Source organism: Lissotriton helveticus, chromosome 4_1 (assembly GCF_964261635.1).
Source record: "Lissotriton helveticus chromosome 4_1, aLisHel1.1, whole genome shotgun sequence".
In the NCBI taxonomy this organism is placed as follows: Eukaryota; Metazoa; Chordata; class Amphibia; order Caudata; family Salamandridae; genus Lissotriton; species Lissotriton helveticus.
Window position 1 is genome coordinate 1832623363 of NC_136063.1, and position 15949 is coordinate 1832639311.

Below are 15949 nucleotides of genomic sequence, written 5' to 3' on the forward strand. Positions count from 1 at the left end.
GAGGTTACTTACCTGCCTGCAGAAGCAACCATTCAGGTGGATATTCTAACCGCAGATTCCTCACCGCCCTGCAACCTCCCCATTCTGTGAATTGACTTTGATTTAGCATCTAAAAGTGTCCCAAGTTAGTAATCTGCACACGTATACCTTCAATTGGTGAATGCTCTGTCTGAGGGCGCTGAAAGAGTCCAGAAAGAAACTGATTTCAGCACTCGGGGTGGCGCTTTGTTGCAGTTCTGCTCCACCATTTTCAAGGTGGTGCGGACTCCGTGTGAAGCTGCATGGCACCACCTGGCGCTGTACAAGAGCATTGCTGAAAGCTTTTCAGATCCAATCTGGCACTTGGGGAATATTCTAAATGTGAGTAATATGCTGTTTGAGTATCCACCAGAATGAGTGTTATCAATGGCAAATATCTGGTTCACCACCTCTTAAGCCGTAAAAATTAGAAGCCAATGTGCCATGCTTCATCAGAGAACGCCAAGGTTGACACCTCAGTGTTTATTCATAATGTATGAAATTAAATATCTGTCTGTTTATGCACTAATGTGCAGTGTCAGTGTTGTGTTTGCAAACGTTGTAAGTAAATAAACTAAAACCACGTAAATAATCAGCACTTAGAACAAAATGAATCTCTGTCTCCAAGCCAACTACAGGGTGGATATTGAAACACATTCTATGCTGATAACAATATTATTTCTTTCTAAACAGATACAGGAACCAGTACCCAATTCTTGGTCTCCTGTCTGACTATAATGCTACCACCCCCATCAAAGATACACAGACCATCGTCATTGAAAGGACTGGAGAAATGTGGAAACAGGTAAGTAGCTAGCATGTTTTCAGATCCATAGGTAGAGCATGCTGATGACTATTAGGTCAGACATTTATATAGTGCACTGCTGTCATTGGCCTCACACTCGGTGGTATGCAGGGGCATGCATTTATGGATAGGATAGAACCTCTATAAACGCACACCGCTGTACCTATACTCCTGCACCCATCTGCAACTAGCTTCCCTCCCACTAGCCTGCCTTTTGGCGATCAATGAATCAATCAATCAGTTCATTTATAGAGCGCGCTACTCACCCGTGAGGGTCTCAAGGCGCTGGGGGGAGTAGGGGTGTCGCTACTGCTCGAAGAGCCAGGTCTTGAGGTGTTTCCTGAAGGTGAGATGGTCCTTGGTCAGTCGAAGGTGTGCGGAGAGGGAGTTCCATGTTTTGGCTTCCAGGTAGGAGAATGATCTTCCTCCGGTGGTGGTTCTGCGGATCCGTGGGACGGTGGCGAGGGCGAGGCTGGCAGAGCCTAGCTGGCGGGTGGGGGTGTAGAACGAGAGGCGGTTGTTGAGGTATTTGAGGCCATTGTCGTGGAGTGCTTTGTGTGCGTGGGTGAGGAGCCTGAACGTGATCCTCTTATTGACGGGGAGCCAGTGCAGGGTTCTCAGGTGAGCGGATATGTGACTGTGGCGGGGGATGTCGAGGATGAGTCGTGCTGAGGCGTTCTGTATGCGCTGGAGTAGTTTCTGAAGTTTGGCTGTGGTTCCTGCGTATAGGGCGTTTCCGTAGTCCAGTCGGCTGGTGACGAGGGCCTGGGTGACGGTTTTTCTGGTTTCGGTGGGGATCCACCGAAAGGTCTTACAGAGCATGCGCAGGGTGTTGAAGCAAGATGACGAGATGGCGTTGACTTGCTTGGTCATTGTGAGGGAAGAGTCCAGGATGAATTCCAGGTTGCGTGCGTGGTCCGTGGGTTTTGGGGCGGAGCCCAGCGCAGTGGGCCACCAGGAGTCGTCCCAGGCGGAAGGAGATTGTCCGAGGATGAGGACCTCCGTCTTGTCTGAGTTCAACTTCAGGCGACAGAGTTTCATCCATTCTGCGACGTCTTTTATTCCTTCTTGGAGGTTGGTTTTGGCGGTGGCTGGGTCTTTGGTGAGGGAGAGTATCAGTTGGGGGTCGTCGGCGTAGGAGCTGATGTTGATGTTGTGTTTGCGTGCGATGGGGCTCATGTAGATATTGAAGAGGGTCGGGCTGAGCGAGGAGCCTTGGGGTATGCCGCAGATGATCTCGGTGGCCGCTGAGTGGAAAGGAGGTAGGCGGACTCTCTGGGTTCTGTCAGAGAGGAACAAGGTGATCCAGTCTAGGGCCCTTCCTTGGATCCCTGTGTTGAAGAGGCAGGATATCAGGGTGCGGTGGCATACGGTGTCGAAGGCGGCCGAGAGGTCTAGGAGGATGAGAGCGGTTGTTTCTCTGTTGTCCATCAGGGTTCTGATGTCGTCAGTGATTGCGATGAGGGCGGTCTCGGTGCTGTGGTTGGCTCGAAATCCGGACTGGGACGGGCCGAGCCAGTTGTTTGCCTCGAGGAAAGCAGGTTTATGATGATCTTGTTGGAAACAAATATGATGTTGTATTCTTTTTATTAGTGGTGTACAGGAAATTTAAACATTAATGTTGGGTTTGTTACACTCGGTCAAAACACACATTAGTGGGTTTTTAAGTAGACAACTACCCCGCCACCCTGTTGTCCACTCCCCCGTCAAAGGACTGTTTACGGAAATTATTGCTCAGTAGTCTTTTAAAAAAGAGGCTGGGCCAGTACATTGGCCGGTACTTGATAGGACTTAATGACCACTTTACAAGGGTGGGTGGAACTCTTCTAAGATAATTGGCTACCAGCTTTTATAGAAATCTACATCATAATTTTCCACAATGCCTGTTAGTGGTGGATAAAGCCAAGAGTTGTTAAGCAAGAGTAGTCTTTTGATACGAGTACTGGAATTACTCAGTTGTTAGCACTGTTTGCATACCAGCCTCCCTAGATCTCACAGTAGCCAATAGATTTCTTTCAAACGCATAATAGGAGATCTTTAGAATTGTTCATTTCTTCCATTTGTTAACTGTTGATGTGCAGTTGCAAAGCTGCTGTGATGCTTGATAAACCACTGTCTTTTTAATGTGCACGTGTTCAGATATGTCACTTGTGTTGTGTGTTTTTGAAAGATAATGAGTATCTTATTTATTTTGTGACAGGAATACTTTACCACACCTTAAAGAACTGCTTACTTCTTTCAGGAATGAATATATCTTCTGGAGAAAATGACCTGCTCAAAGAAGTTCACGTCAAAATGGTTTTGAGCATTATTTTTGTATTGCTCCTATTTTTCTTTTTCAAAGATTCAGTCCAAATGTTTGCAGTTTGTAATTCTAAATTTACTGCAGATGCATGAACAGATTCATTAAACGTTTATGCAAAGCAATTCATTTGGGTTAAGGATTTATGAAGAACCACCACTTTGTTCAAATGGTCTCGTGATTAGAAATTGAAGGATAACTCACAAACAGGCCACTGGAGTGGATTGGTTTGTGGTAGACCATCATGCCATCTGCACTTTGTGATTGTAGTAGTCAAACATGTCATACCTTATGCAACATTTTTATGTGAAATTCTTAGGTTGATATTCTTTGGCCCCCTATCCGATGTACCATGTAGGCATAGCATGTATTCATGCCAGGTTTGCAAAAGCCATATCATATGCCCAATACATCTATCCCATTGTCACTGAGCACATGCACTTACTGCAAAAACCTACATTTCTGCAGACAAATGAAGTTCGTAGTGTAGCAAAAATGCATTCTCAGAAATCTACCCCCTGCTTAACAGACATATGTTTTTATTTTTACAACTAGCTAGAAACAAACAGAGCAGGCTTTTCAACTGGTTTTCAATAAATATTGCTTTTGTTGGAACAAAAGCATTGTTTCAGGTGCTTTCAAAACAAACAACGGGGAGTAAGCGTATTATGATCCAGCAAACCAATGGCGTGGTTATAAGAACATGTACAAACCATAGGACCTTTGGCATTGTGATTTATTATGTCATCATAAAATTGTAATGGCATTAGTGGACTATAATGCAAATCCATTGTTGTCTGTGGCCTTTAAGTCATTAGCGCAAATACAAGATTCGAAATCCTGTTAGTTACTGAGTTATTTTGCAGCAATTGAAAATCCCCAAAAACAATAGTTGTTTTCCTCCCCTGTGATGTCATAGGGAAGCAGTTCTTCCCACCGCCTCTCACGGGTCTTCTGAAACCTAAGCAAAGTGGAGGAATGAAAAATGGCGATCTTTCATCTCACCCTTCTTTTCCTATCTGTCCCAGGTCTCCATAGCTACAGTGGAGGTAGGGAAATGCGGGGCACTTTCTCCCTGCCACAGGTCCTCTTCTATCCACACCAACAGCTCATGGAGAATTTCTGTCACGCGCATCATGCCCAAAAGTTTCTTCCAAAGCGATATTGGCTCTCCGCTCTCCTGGCCCTCAGCTCTCCTGTTAAAAGTGGAGACCACAGTACACAGGCCCAGAGAGGGAAGGAAGCCCAGAGTATCTTGGGTGATAGAGGCTGCATGCCAGGTATTTTGGGCCTCATTTATGAAAAGTGTTGCAACACCACGGATGCGCTGTATTTACTGTACGGCGCTCCATGTTGCAAAGATTGACAGATACGTCCGGAATCCTGATGAATCAGTTGGCGCAAAAATGGAGCATTGCTGGATTGTGTCTGGAAACAGACAATACTCTAGCACTTTGTCAATTCACTTGGGGCAAGCTACATGTGAAAAGGCCGGTGTCACCCCTTACGCCTTCCCTGCGTACATTATACCTGTCGCAGGTATGATGGAGCGCAGAGGTTTACAAAGTGACGTATCTGCCTAGATACACTTTAAACATGTGGCACATTTTTAACGCTGCAGCAGCGTCACAAAAAGTGACACAACGGCGGCGTAAGGGACTCATAATTAAGGGCTTTTGTATTTAAGTTTTTGGGTGAGGTGGGGAAGAGGAGTAGCAAGCGTAGTGGGGGAAGAAAGCAGGGCAGCATGTTTTTCTTTTACATCTTATTGGCATGGGAAGGTTCTGCTGTACCTATTATATTGAGGAGTTAAGAGATGTAGATAGGAAGTTCGGAAAGTCTGAGGGGGTAGTAGAGGAGTCACCAGAGATATCTTGTATATGGGTCACCCCTTGACAAAATATTGTTATAGATGGCTACTTACCTCAGTAACTGAGTTTTCAAGTCGGGCTATAGGTAACTTCATAGACAATTCGAGCTTGACTCTTGCTGTCTGTTTTTTGTCACTTCAAAAGCTGAGTGGGAACCACGCCATTATTGATAATTACTATATAAGTGTATTAGATGCAAAGCACACATTAGTTGAGCAAATGTGAGTCACTTGATGGTCATTTCTTCAACCAATGAAATGCTAGTGTTGTTTTATGACAGCACTAAAATTAATCTTCTCATAAATGTGTCTATGATTTGAATATATAAGCGCAACATTAAATACAAAAGTGAACCCTGGCTTTATTTGAATACTGCCACCTGGACTGCATCTTTGGGAATTAAAAAAATAGCTGTCAAGTGCTATTATGTTATTACTGTGCCTTGTATTATGTGCCTCTTGAAATTGTAATTTTAGATAGAATTTCAAGATAGTGGTGAAAGGTCTATTTTTTTAACGGAGAGTTATATAGCAAAATAGATAAATGTATGTGCTTGTCATGTGGGTACTACTGAAACAAAACAGTATGAAAACACAGAAGATTTAATGGTAAAATAGCCTTTATTACATATATATTGTATTAATATGCAACCTTTTTTACTGTTGGAGTACCGGTTTTAGCGATTTATAGTACTAAAAGTATTACTTTCTCAGCTTTTATCGGGTCTGCTTGGCCCTGGATTGAATTTAAGGGTTCGTTTTGCTATGCATGTCCAACCTCCTCTGTTATATAAATGCTTCCTATGCATTCTTTAAAAATGCCGGGGTACAGGTTATCCAGTGTAGGCTATGGTTGCTGAACTTCTTAAAATAAATAAATTTTTCTTTCTTAAAATAAAGTTGGATTTGGTGTATGTTTTATTCTGTAATGGAACGGTGTTAAAATTGAATATCTGAAAACACAACCTATTATTTCATGTATATATGTATGCCTAACTGCTGCTAGTGTATGCTCTGACAAAGCCTGTAGCTATTAATGTGCATAATACATTTTTAAAGGGGATACTAGAATTAATATTATATATATATATATATATATATATATATCTTTCTCCACACCTCAACCGAAGCCAAAGCGAAGAAACCACAAGAGGGGAACAGTTTGCAAACGGCTTTATTCGCACCCAAGGGTAAGTCTCAGTCCTCCAACTTCCCCATTCAGCGAATGCATTTCGGCATCTGTCTCTGCCTTCCTCAGCGCCTGGGGTGAAAAAATGTTTTCAGGAATGTTTGTGTGGCTCAGGTTTAAATAAAAGCCCTTCCTGATTGGTTGCATAGTGTCCCGCTCCTTTAAGGTGTATCCCTAAGCGCTACCAGCCCTGGTAGTTCGTTGAATGTCCAAACGCCTACCAGTCCCAGGATGCAATGTTCGTATATGTGTCTGGAGGCTGATGCGTGGGGCGGATCCACAAATTTGCTAAGGGGAACCTTCCTTGTTCCCTTGTTGGTGGAACACGCCGTCTCCTTGTGTCCCCAACCGCTTCACCCTGCTCTTGTCGGACACAGATTTTAGACGGGGACAAGGCTGAACTGACCTCGCCCAACGTGAGGCTGAATGACCCCAACACCGCCATACCGTGTCCCGAACTGGCAGGGGGGCTCTGGTAATTCCGGTAACCCAGATAAACTCCTTAATCCAGCAGTTCCAGAACCAACTTAACAAAGCGGGGGCTTCTATGCGCGTAGCTGGAACCCGCGCTATAATATCTTTCTCCACACCTCAACCGAAGCCAAAGCGAAGAAACCACAAGAGGGGAACAGTTTGCAAACGGCTTTATTCGCACCCAAGGGTAAGTCTCAGTCCTCCAACTTCCCCATTCAGCTAATGTATTTCGGCATCTGTCTCTGCCTTCCTCAGCGCCTGGGGTGAAAAAATGTTTTCAGGAATGTTCGTGTGGCTCAGGTTTAAATAAAAGCCCTTCCTGATTGGTTGCATAGTGTCCCGCTCCTTAAAGGTGTATCCCTAAGCGCTACCAGCCCTGGTAGTTCGTTGAATGTCCAAACGCCTACCAGTCCCAGGATGCAATGTTCGTATATGTGTCTGGAGGCTGATGCGTGGGGCGGATCCACAAATTTGCTAAGGGGAACCTTCCTTGTTCCCTTGTTGGTGGAACACGCCGTCTCCTTGTGTCCCCAACCGCTTCACCCTGCTCTTGTCGGACACAGATTTTAGACGGGGACAAGGCTGAACTGACCTCGCCCAACGTGAGGCTGAATGACCCCAACACCGCCATACCGTGTCCCGAACTGGCAGGGGGGCTCTGGTAATTCCGGTAACCCAGATAAACTCCTTAATCCAGCAGTTCCAGAACCAACTTAACGAAGCGGGGGCTTCTATGCGCGTAACTGGAACCCGCGCTATAATATCTTTCTCCACACCTCAACCGAAGCCAAAGCGAAGAAACCACAAGAGGGGAACAGTTTGCAAACGGCTTTATTCGCACCCAAGGGTAAGTCTCAGTCCTCCAACTTCCCCATTCAGCGAATGCATTTCGGCATCTGTCTCTGCCTTCCTCAGCGCCTGGGGTGAAAAAATGTTTTCAGGAATGTTCGTGTGGCTCAGGTTTATATATATATCTCCATTACACACCGTCTTCTCACTGGATACCTCCAAAGAACCACAACGGACCACAGAGTAAGTGCTGAATTAATTTATTGTTCTTGTGCAAATCGGCATAACGCGTTGCAGCTCCTGCGGGAGCATTGATCAGATGATCAAGGCTCATATATACTCGTTAATTCGCTGCCCGAGCAGTTCCCTGCCTGCAACGTTGATGACGTCTGTGGCAGCAGCAGCCACCTCATTTTATTTCGTTTCCCCTGCCCCGGAAAATATTTCCAGGAATCAAAGGACCGCACACCATGAAACGGCACAAAAACTTTATTGTGCACTAGCTATCAAGGACTTGATAGCTAGTGCACAATAAACTTTTGTGCCGTTTCCTTGTGATCTATCCTTTGATTCCTGGAAATATTTTGCGGAGCAGGGGAAACAATATATATATATATATATATATATATATATATATATATATATATATATATATATACGTATATATACGTATGTAATCATCCACTGTATTTTTTGTCTGTAATCTAAGTACACTACAGCGAGATATTTCATGTGGATTAAAAACTCATCAAACAACAGAGACAAGCTTTGGGTATGATGTGTCAAAGAGAACATGAATTGCCATCAGAGAAAAATTAAACTGAGAGGCAATACCCAGGGCCGGACTGGCCGTAGCGGGCACCAGGCGTTTTACCGGTGGGCCGGAAGGGTGGTAGCCGGTTTTGCAGCAGTGCTGCCGTATTGGCCCTCTGTAACAAAAGCGGGAAAGTGAGGCCCAGGTTTTATTGAAGGGCACTATTGGAAAACACAAAACAGCCAACTAGTAACTTGGTCCTCGACACGAAATGTACAACACACATGTAATATAACCAAAAATACAAAATACCTGTAACTAGTCAGGAAGCAGTCGGTGAACCTAGTGAAACCGTCTATGAGTTTCTTTTCTGCACTTTCCTTTTAATTTAAAGAATGCTTAACAGATAATCCCTGCTTACACATTGGTCTTTCCAATCAGCCAAACTTTAACATTCAAGATTATCCTACGTCAACATTGTCGCAGCTCTAGTCCTCGACCCGATTCAGAGGGTGATTTGTTTTAACAATACATCTTTACAGCTGACTCAACGCAAATAATTATTTATGTAGTTCAAATTAATAAGTTAATAAATCTTGCCACTTTCATGAATATTTCAGCCTTATTTTTAATTCATGAGTGCTTTTCGGAGCCTAATGCTCCTTTTCCAGGATGAAGCTCTGTATCATATGTGTTTTCATGTAGATGTTAAAAAAAAAAACTAAATAATAATTGTGTTACCTACCTCTCTCTGTTATATCATAGTTTTGATAAACACTTTAATATCCCACTTCAGCACCTTCCGGAATACATCATGAAGCCTCGCAATTAAATAGCATTAACCAAATTAATTTGAATTATCGAACAGTCCTTTCAGATTATTTTTGTTGCAATTTTTATATTTTGTTATATACCCATTTCACTTTAGTAAATCCTCCTAAGGTCGAAATATTATTCATGAAAGAGTAAAGAATCCATTATTGACGTTTTAATACGAAGAAGTCAGATAACAGTTCCTTACTGGTCATAACATTTGACCTCTTCTTGCACACAGCAGGCTGAGGCCGAGCACTTTCTAGTTTCTTCAACTTACTTCTGAGGGGCAGAAATTCATTGGTTTACCAGAGTCCTGGGAATTAACCCTGTGGGTCTGCTTGGGAGGCTGGATACCTGGACCTATTCTCTGATACTTAACTTTCTAATCCACTAAATGTTATCACTGAAGGATGTTCTCTTCTTCAAATTCAAAGACACCTTCAACAGCAACCCTAGCAGGTTTAACCATTGAGCAGAATCGTCTTCTTACGAATTTAAAGCCTCATGCCCAGAGTGTTAGCCACCTTTAAGATGACAAAATGAGCACATATAGTTTGTAATTTCTTTTGAGACTCGGGAATAGGTCACACTTTATGTGTTTAAAACACCTTCTCTCCAACTCGGTCATCTGATTTGGCTTTGTGATTGCATCGGTAGACCATTTACAAGTTTCCTTAGCTATAACAAGATGTGCTTCTCTTTATGGTGAACTTGCTGCATGTATATCCTGTATTTTTTTTCTACTGCAGCTGCTGGAATCCTTGGCAGCAATGTAGGCGAGCATCCGGAATAGCGAGTTTGTACACGTTAAACTTTTGACATTTCAAACTAAGACAATCTTGAATTTAAAATGTGTCAGCTTTTTGAATACTTCCACCACAATGTTTAGATCAGAAAACAGATTTTCCATGTTTTCAAGGTTGAAATATCATCCTAAAATTGACCTAGAAAAGACAACTTCTATTTTTCTTGATGTATTTGAGCCTTTTCAGCTATCCCAGGTTTTACAAATGAGTGCTAATCTCAGCTAGGACTGCTATGCCTTCCAAATGAGCTTGTGAGTAAAGTGGAAAGGTCTATAAGAGGGGAAATGAAAATGTGCACTGTATTATAGTGATGTGACTTGCCTTGTCAAAATTGTGACTTCTTGTGAACGAAAAGAGCAGGACAAATGATTATTTCCCCTTTCTTGGGATTTGCAAGGAATTGTATTAATGTATAGCGGTTACAAAAAGTTTAAAGCCTGTGTTTGTTGCCATAATCATTTGCAAAGTCGAAGCTGTCTGTGTGATATATCCTTTTCACGGTACAAGGGCTAAGTTTGAGCACTACCATCACAGACCATTATCCCCAGTGCACATTTTGCGATTTGCCACCTTTTAGGGGGAAGGGGGTGTTAGTGAAACCCCCATCATTCAGCCACGGTCCGTGCAGGTAACAGCGATCCCTCTGCATCGTCCCTCGAAATCCCCTCTCATCCCGCCTCACCGATGTTACATGCACAGACCGCTGCTGCTTCTTTACGAAGGACAGGGGTTGTAGTATTGGCCTGCTGCAAATGCCTTTACAGCCCTTCATGTGTGCAGCCAGTCCCAAGGAATATACTCTGGCTCATCAATGTAAGTGAAGCAGGATCTCCTCAACTGCTTACAAATGACTTCAGCCTTCTGCCAGATAATTCTACAGCTGGCCTGTTGTCTCCTAAGGCTACAGGGTTCTTTAACAAGTACATTTCCTTTATCATGAATTGTATTCATTGAGTTAGGCAGGATATTATGTGTTTGATAAGCAGGTCACTGATTACTTATACACTCTTGCTGTTTTTGGGCACGTCACCTTGCCTCTAGATACGTTTGTACAATATCTAGTTCTGTAGTAGGGGATCTCTGCGTATAGTCATAATCTGTGAATAGTTCCGCCCATGTGCTGGGACCGCGGAGCAAACAAAATAGTCTCTTAAGCCGTCTTCTTATGCAGGCAAGTTACTTTCAGTTCTTTTTTCCGGCTCCTGCTAGCAGGACCCTGGAGCATTGAGCTCTACCTTTTTGGGTATATCTTCAATTTTTGGAGTTTATTCAGTGAGATTTGTGTTTCACTCGACGTCTGGGGTCTTCCTCTGCCAGTTGCTGTCTTTTTTTTACCAGCTTTGCCACCTCTATCTTGTCGAAATGCCAACTTTATTCGACAAGTGCCCTGAGTGTGGTAGAAAAAAGGCTAAGTCAGACCCCCCACAGAGTGTGCATACTCTGTCTTTCTTCTACCCATGTACCTCACTACGTTGGGGGTCCAAGTCAAGTTTTCGTCTCCATACAGACCTGAGGGTAATAGTGTTGTGGAACGAATGAACCGTGATTTAAAGCAGTCTTTGACAGCTAGGGTTATAGGAACTGGCTGGCCCACCTCAATAGCGTGCAGCGTGCCCTAAATAATCTCCCTAGAAGGTCTCTGGGTGGGCGGACCCCATACGAAATGCTCTTTGGTATCAAGATGTTTGTCCTGGGCCTTGACGGTCTAGACAAGGCGGCTGTTGCTGCCTCCTTTGACCTAGATGAACATTGCAATGTTTTACAGAATCTACAAGAGACGAGAGACAGTCTTGCAAAGGAACATTTGCCCTGCACAACTGAAGCTGCGTTGCAGATTCCGGTAGTTGGCTGGCTACCCCAGGTTGGAGAACTGGTTCGAGAGAAGATCGAAAACAGGAAAGAATTTGGTCCCTCTTATCGAGCTCCGGTTCCAGTGCTTGGAGTTAAGGGCACAAGAACAGTCATTTTACTACCACTTCCAGGTCGTAGAAAAACAGGTATATCTCCATTGACAATGTCAAGATACACAGAGTGGCCGATTCTTCTTAGTATGACACCGGCAGTCTCATGTCCTTCGATTTTAAGAAATTCTGTTTTGGCCCCGGGTCTGATCCAGTGCCTGATGTTGCCCTTGAGATGCCTGCAATTTCTAGTCCGTTATTAAGTACACTGCCTGGTACCCAACTTGATGAAACTGACTACACTTACCCAACTGACTTATCAATGCCTGATTTGCAAACTCGCTTGGCTACAGAATCCCGATTTTCATTTGACACTGATTCACAAACATCGAAGAAACCTTCAAAGGTCTCTGTTTTGGCAAAATTGTTTAAAAAACATTTTTTGATTCCCCCTTGGACCTACATTTGGTTGGTGCTTTTTTCAGTTTACCTTTTCATGTCAATTGGCTTTGTGGTATATTTTTTTCGGCTTGTCAATGGAAACTATGTCGAGGAAAGAACATGCATTCGACATATTAATGGAACATTGGCTCCCCATTGCTCATTACACAGATTGAAGAGAGACTTGGCTTTTGTTAACATCACTGCTTGGCCTGTCTTAGACGGGATTGTATGGGATGCTGTTTGTTTTCAAATTCATGTGCCCACTGAGGTTATAAATGTCCCTAATGTGCTTAGAGTTTCTGTGGGGGATGTAATTAAACAAAATGTACGTTTTGATGATTGGGATGTTCAGGCCGTAGAAGCCTTGTTTTCTGATTTGAAGTATTATGCTGCCTTTGATGCTGAAGATTTGTATCTAGAATCTGCTAATTACGGTGATTTGTATTGTTACGAACATTTTGGCAATCACTACCTGCATAAAGCTAATACCAGGAGAAACACTGTAAATTATACACAATGGGAACATTGTCCAGCGCCTATACAAGGCAGCCTATACAAGGCAGTTCAGCTACCTTTTTGAAAAGGTTCACTTATTTTACCGATTTGAATCAGTCAGATCCCAATGCATTTTATTTTAGGATGACTGAAAGGGCCACATCCAAGGTTAGACTTACCGTTACTAAATTATTGTATTCGAAGTCCTTTCTAGACCAGTTAGCTATAGGTGGCTACAAGTTGTGGAAGGATACCATTGACGTTAAATCAGTTTGGGGTTCTAAAAGCTTGCAAGTGCAAGGCACTGGGGCTTTGCACCATGCATGCCTCATCCCGAACCATATGTTGTTCTTGAATTCTACAATTTCACAGACGACATGCTTTGGATTGGCTACTACTAAAAAATTAAATGCTACCTTCTTTCCCTAACCTAGAAGAATATTCCGGTTGGGATAATACTACTAAATTTTCGATCAGAGAGTTAAAAACTCTGTTGCGAAATTCTTCCTTTAACATATACAATTTGGATCCCAAGGGTTGGTTGCTCTGGCACAAAAGTGCTGATTCTTGCCAGCATCGTTTTCTGGGTTTGGCTCAAGGCTTTACACAGGTCAGGGTGGATCCCCGTTTTGAAAGTGGCCATTCTGTGACTACCTATTCTGTAGGCAAATTATGTCAGAATTAGCTCAAACATTCCACTTGGGCGTCAGTTAAGCTACATTTATCTAAACTGACTGACGATGTTGATCGGAATGATTTTATAAGAGGCTCGGCTAACGGCAGATCTAAAAGATGGATATATGCTATTTACAACGAAGTCTGGAAAACTTCCCAGATTGAGGCGGCTACCCGCATTAGAGCTATAGATCAGGCTAATTTAGAGAAAGTGCTGGCAGTTGTTGATAACCGCATTAATAGGCTTTCTTCACGCATTTACACTTTAGACAATATTGTGTCATCTGTTGTTGATATTGTGCAGGATGAAGTGTCTGTTTAGTACCATGGTCAAAATCAATTGCGTTCCATCATGCAGTTTGCATGAACTTTGCAAACCTTAAAAGCTAGCAAAGTGCCATGGCATTACATGAACACATCATCATTGTTTGCCCCATTTAATTTGACTGATAAGCAGCACTTGCTGTCAATGAAAGATGCTTCCTTTTCTATGTTACACATTGAGAGGTTGGAACCTTTACCGTTTTCTGTGGCGGAGGCCAATCCGGCAACGTGGCTTATCCACAGGTTAATAACTTTCCCGTTCCCTCTATTCAAGTTCGAGGGGTTTATGAAGTACTCTGCAATTGGTAGATATGAACCTCTTGGAAGTGCGTATCTCCATGAATCTTGGTCGCTTCAATTTACCTATAGATGCCTTAGGGAGGGTAAGGAAGTTTATTTGAATGGTGAAGATTGCACTGAAACACCCGATCACTCGTTGATGTGTAGACATGTCCAATTACATGGCTCTTGTAACAAGAATGAGCCCAATTTAGCCTGTATTTTGAAAGGCACACCTGTGCCTGCTATTGTGCCCACGTTCACATTACTGGCAAACGGGAGTTATTTACTCTTAAATAATGAAGATTGTTGTGGGTTAGTGGGAGGTATTGCTTATGTAGTTACCGTCAGTGAGCGTGTAGTTTGCTGTAAGAATGTAATGTATCCTCCCCCGCTTGGGAAGCTTGATGTTTCCATCTGGCCCACGATTCCGACCTTGAAAGCAGAGTTCAACGGCATGAGTCGCATAAGAGCTCTTTTGTCCCAGAAAGAAGTAGCCCTCACATCTGCTCGTGAGACATTCGTCCTTCACGTGGCAAACACCCGCACAGAGGTGCATGCTTTATTAAATACTGATTTGCCCTTGCATTTTGATGAGTTAATTCACACTATCTTTAATGCATCCTCCACCACGGGGCTGGCTCACTTTTTTAAAGTTGTAAGCAGTGGCCTTGTAACTTCTTTTCAAACTTTATTCGGTGTCTTCCCGGCTTTCTTTCACTCGATTTTTTCCAGCCTATTTGGTGGATTTCCCTAACGGCTGGCTATGGCTGCAGGCGTTCTTTTACTGTTTTGTTTAATTCAAAATGGATGCACGTCCTGTGTTTCAAGAAGAGCTGTCACATCTGGTGCTGTTTCGCAACAGAATACTTGAATACTATGGAGCGCTGCCTCTTGCTACTTTGAGTGCGGCTTATGGATTATCGTTTCGATTTTCCTACTTTACATGCGTCCAGCCTGTCTTTCATTGCCCGAGTTGCGATTTCGACTGGGCCCTGGATTTGTGTTTCTGCAATATGGTGTCTCCTGATGTGGATTATAATCAGTTTATGAGCCCCTTAGTTGCTCATGAATTGCTTTGTTCTGACGGAGGGATTATGGCTTTTGAAGCGATGCATGAAGTTCTGGGTCGTTGGAATGTGTTCGAAGCGGCGCAAGATTTCTCGGCACACAGCCGAGTTGTCCTCTGATGGTGCTGGAAGCTCCGGTAAAAGAGGAACATGTATGCTCTTTCCCTTTGTTAAACTGGATGGCTGAAATGTTTTCAGATGAGAACAGTGACTGCCTGTTGGAGGATGTTGCTGCATATTTTGCATATTCGTTGTTAGGATGAAATATGCCATCACTTGTCTCTGCCCCAGACCTATTGACTTCGATAAAGACAATGCCTAAATTTCTTGGAATTGAATTATTATCTGACTATAAGGTTTTTGGAACATTTTTTCTTTTTCCCTTGTGCAAATTCGAGACTGGTTCTGACTGTCGTTGTTGAACTCTGAATTCCAAAATGTGCCCCTTATCTTATCCGTGCTCGGATCAAGGGAGGGTGTCATGGAGATAGGCTTTGCCTTCACACTGTGTTAAGTTAGCATGAGGTTATTAGAAGTTTAAACGCCATTTTTCCTTTCTGCTGCTTCTGCACACGGCACATATTGTTATTAATGCTTTGAGCCTAGTAGAATATTTTGTTTCACACGAGAATACTATGTTTTCCTATTGTATCAGCTTTGCTTGGTAAGCTATATCTGAACAGTGAGTGCCGAGGCCTTCAAGGTTCTTTCAACACAGTGGTTGTTGTTCGGTCTGATCAGCGCACGTCCTTCACATAACACATATGCAGCTGTGGCCAACTCTGGTTTTGGCGCGTTTAATAATGCACTGCGCAGAGCATGCACACACACTTGATGAATATCATTGGGGGTATCGAAGAACCAATGAGACACTGTTTGCTAGTCTGGTAGGGGATTTTGGCTACTAAGTGAGTTTTGGTACACCCTAATTCACTAAG

General features: G+C 43.2%; 1 protein-coding gene across 4 annotated transcripts in view; it reads left to right on the forward strand.

Annotated features, from left to right (window-relative positions):
• The window catches only part of POF1B (POF1B actin binding protein), a 234852-nt gene extending 228958 nt beyond the window's left edge, over positions 1-5894 (forward strand). For 2 of the 4 annotated variants that reach the window (XM_078688473.1, XM_078688472.1), the window contains exons 16-17: positions 712-823; positions 3066-5894. In XM_078688473.1, the coding sequence (XP_078544599.1) occupies positions 712-823; positions 3066-3071 (118 nt within the window). In that variant the 3' untranslated portion in view covers positions 3072-5894. Of the gene's footprint in view, positions 1-711; positions 824-3023 lie in introns of all 4 variants that reach the window. The other 2 variants (XM_078688470.1, XM_078688471.1) reach the window with 1 other exon arrangement.
• Positions 5895-15949: the final 10055 nt, after the last annotated feature.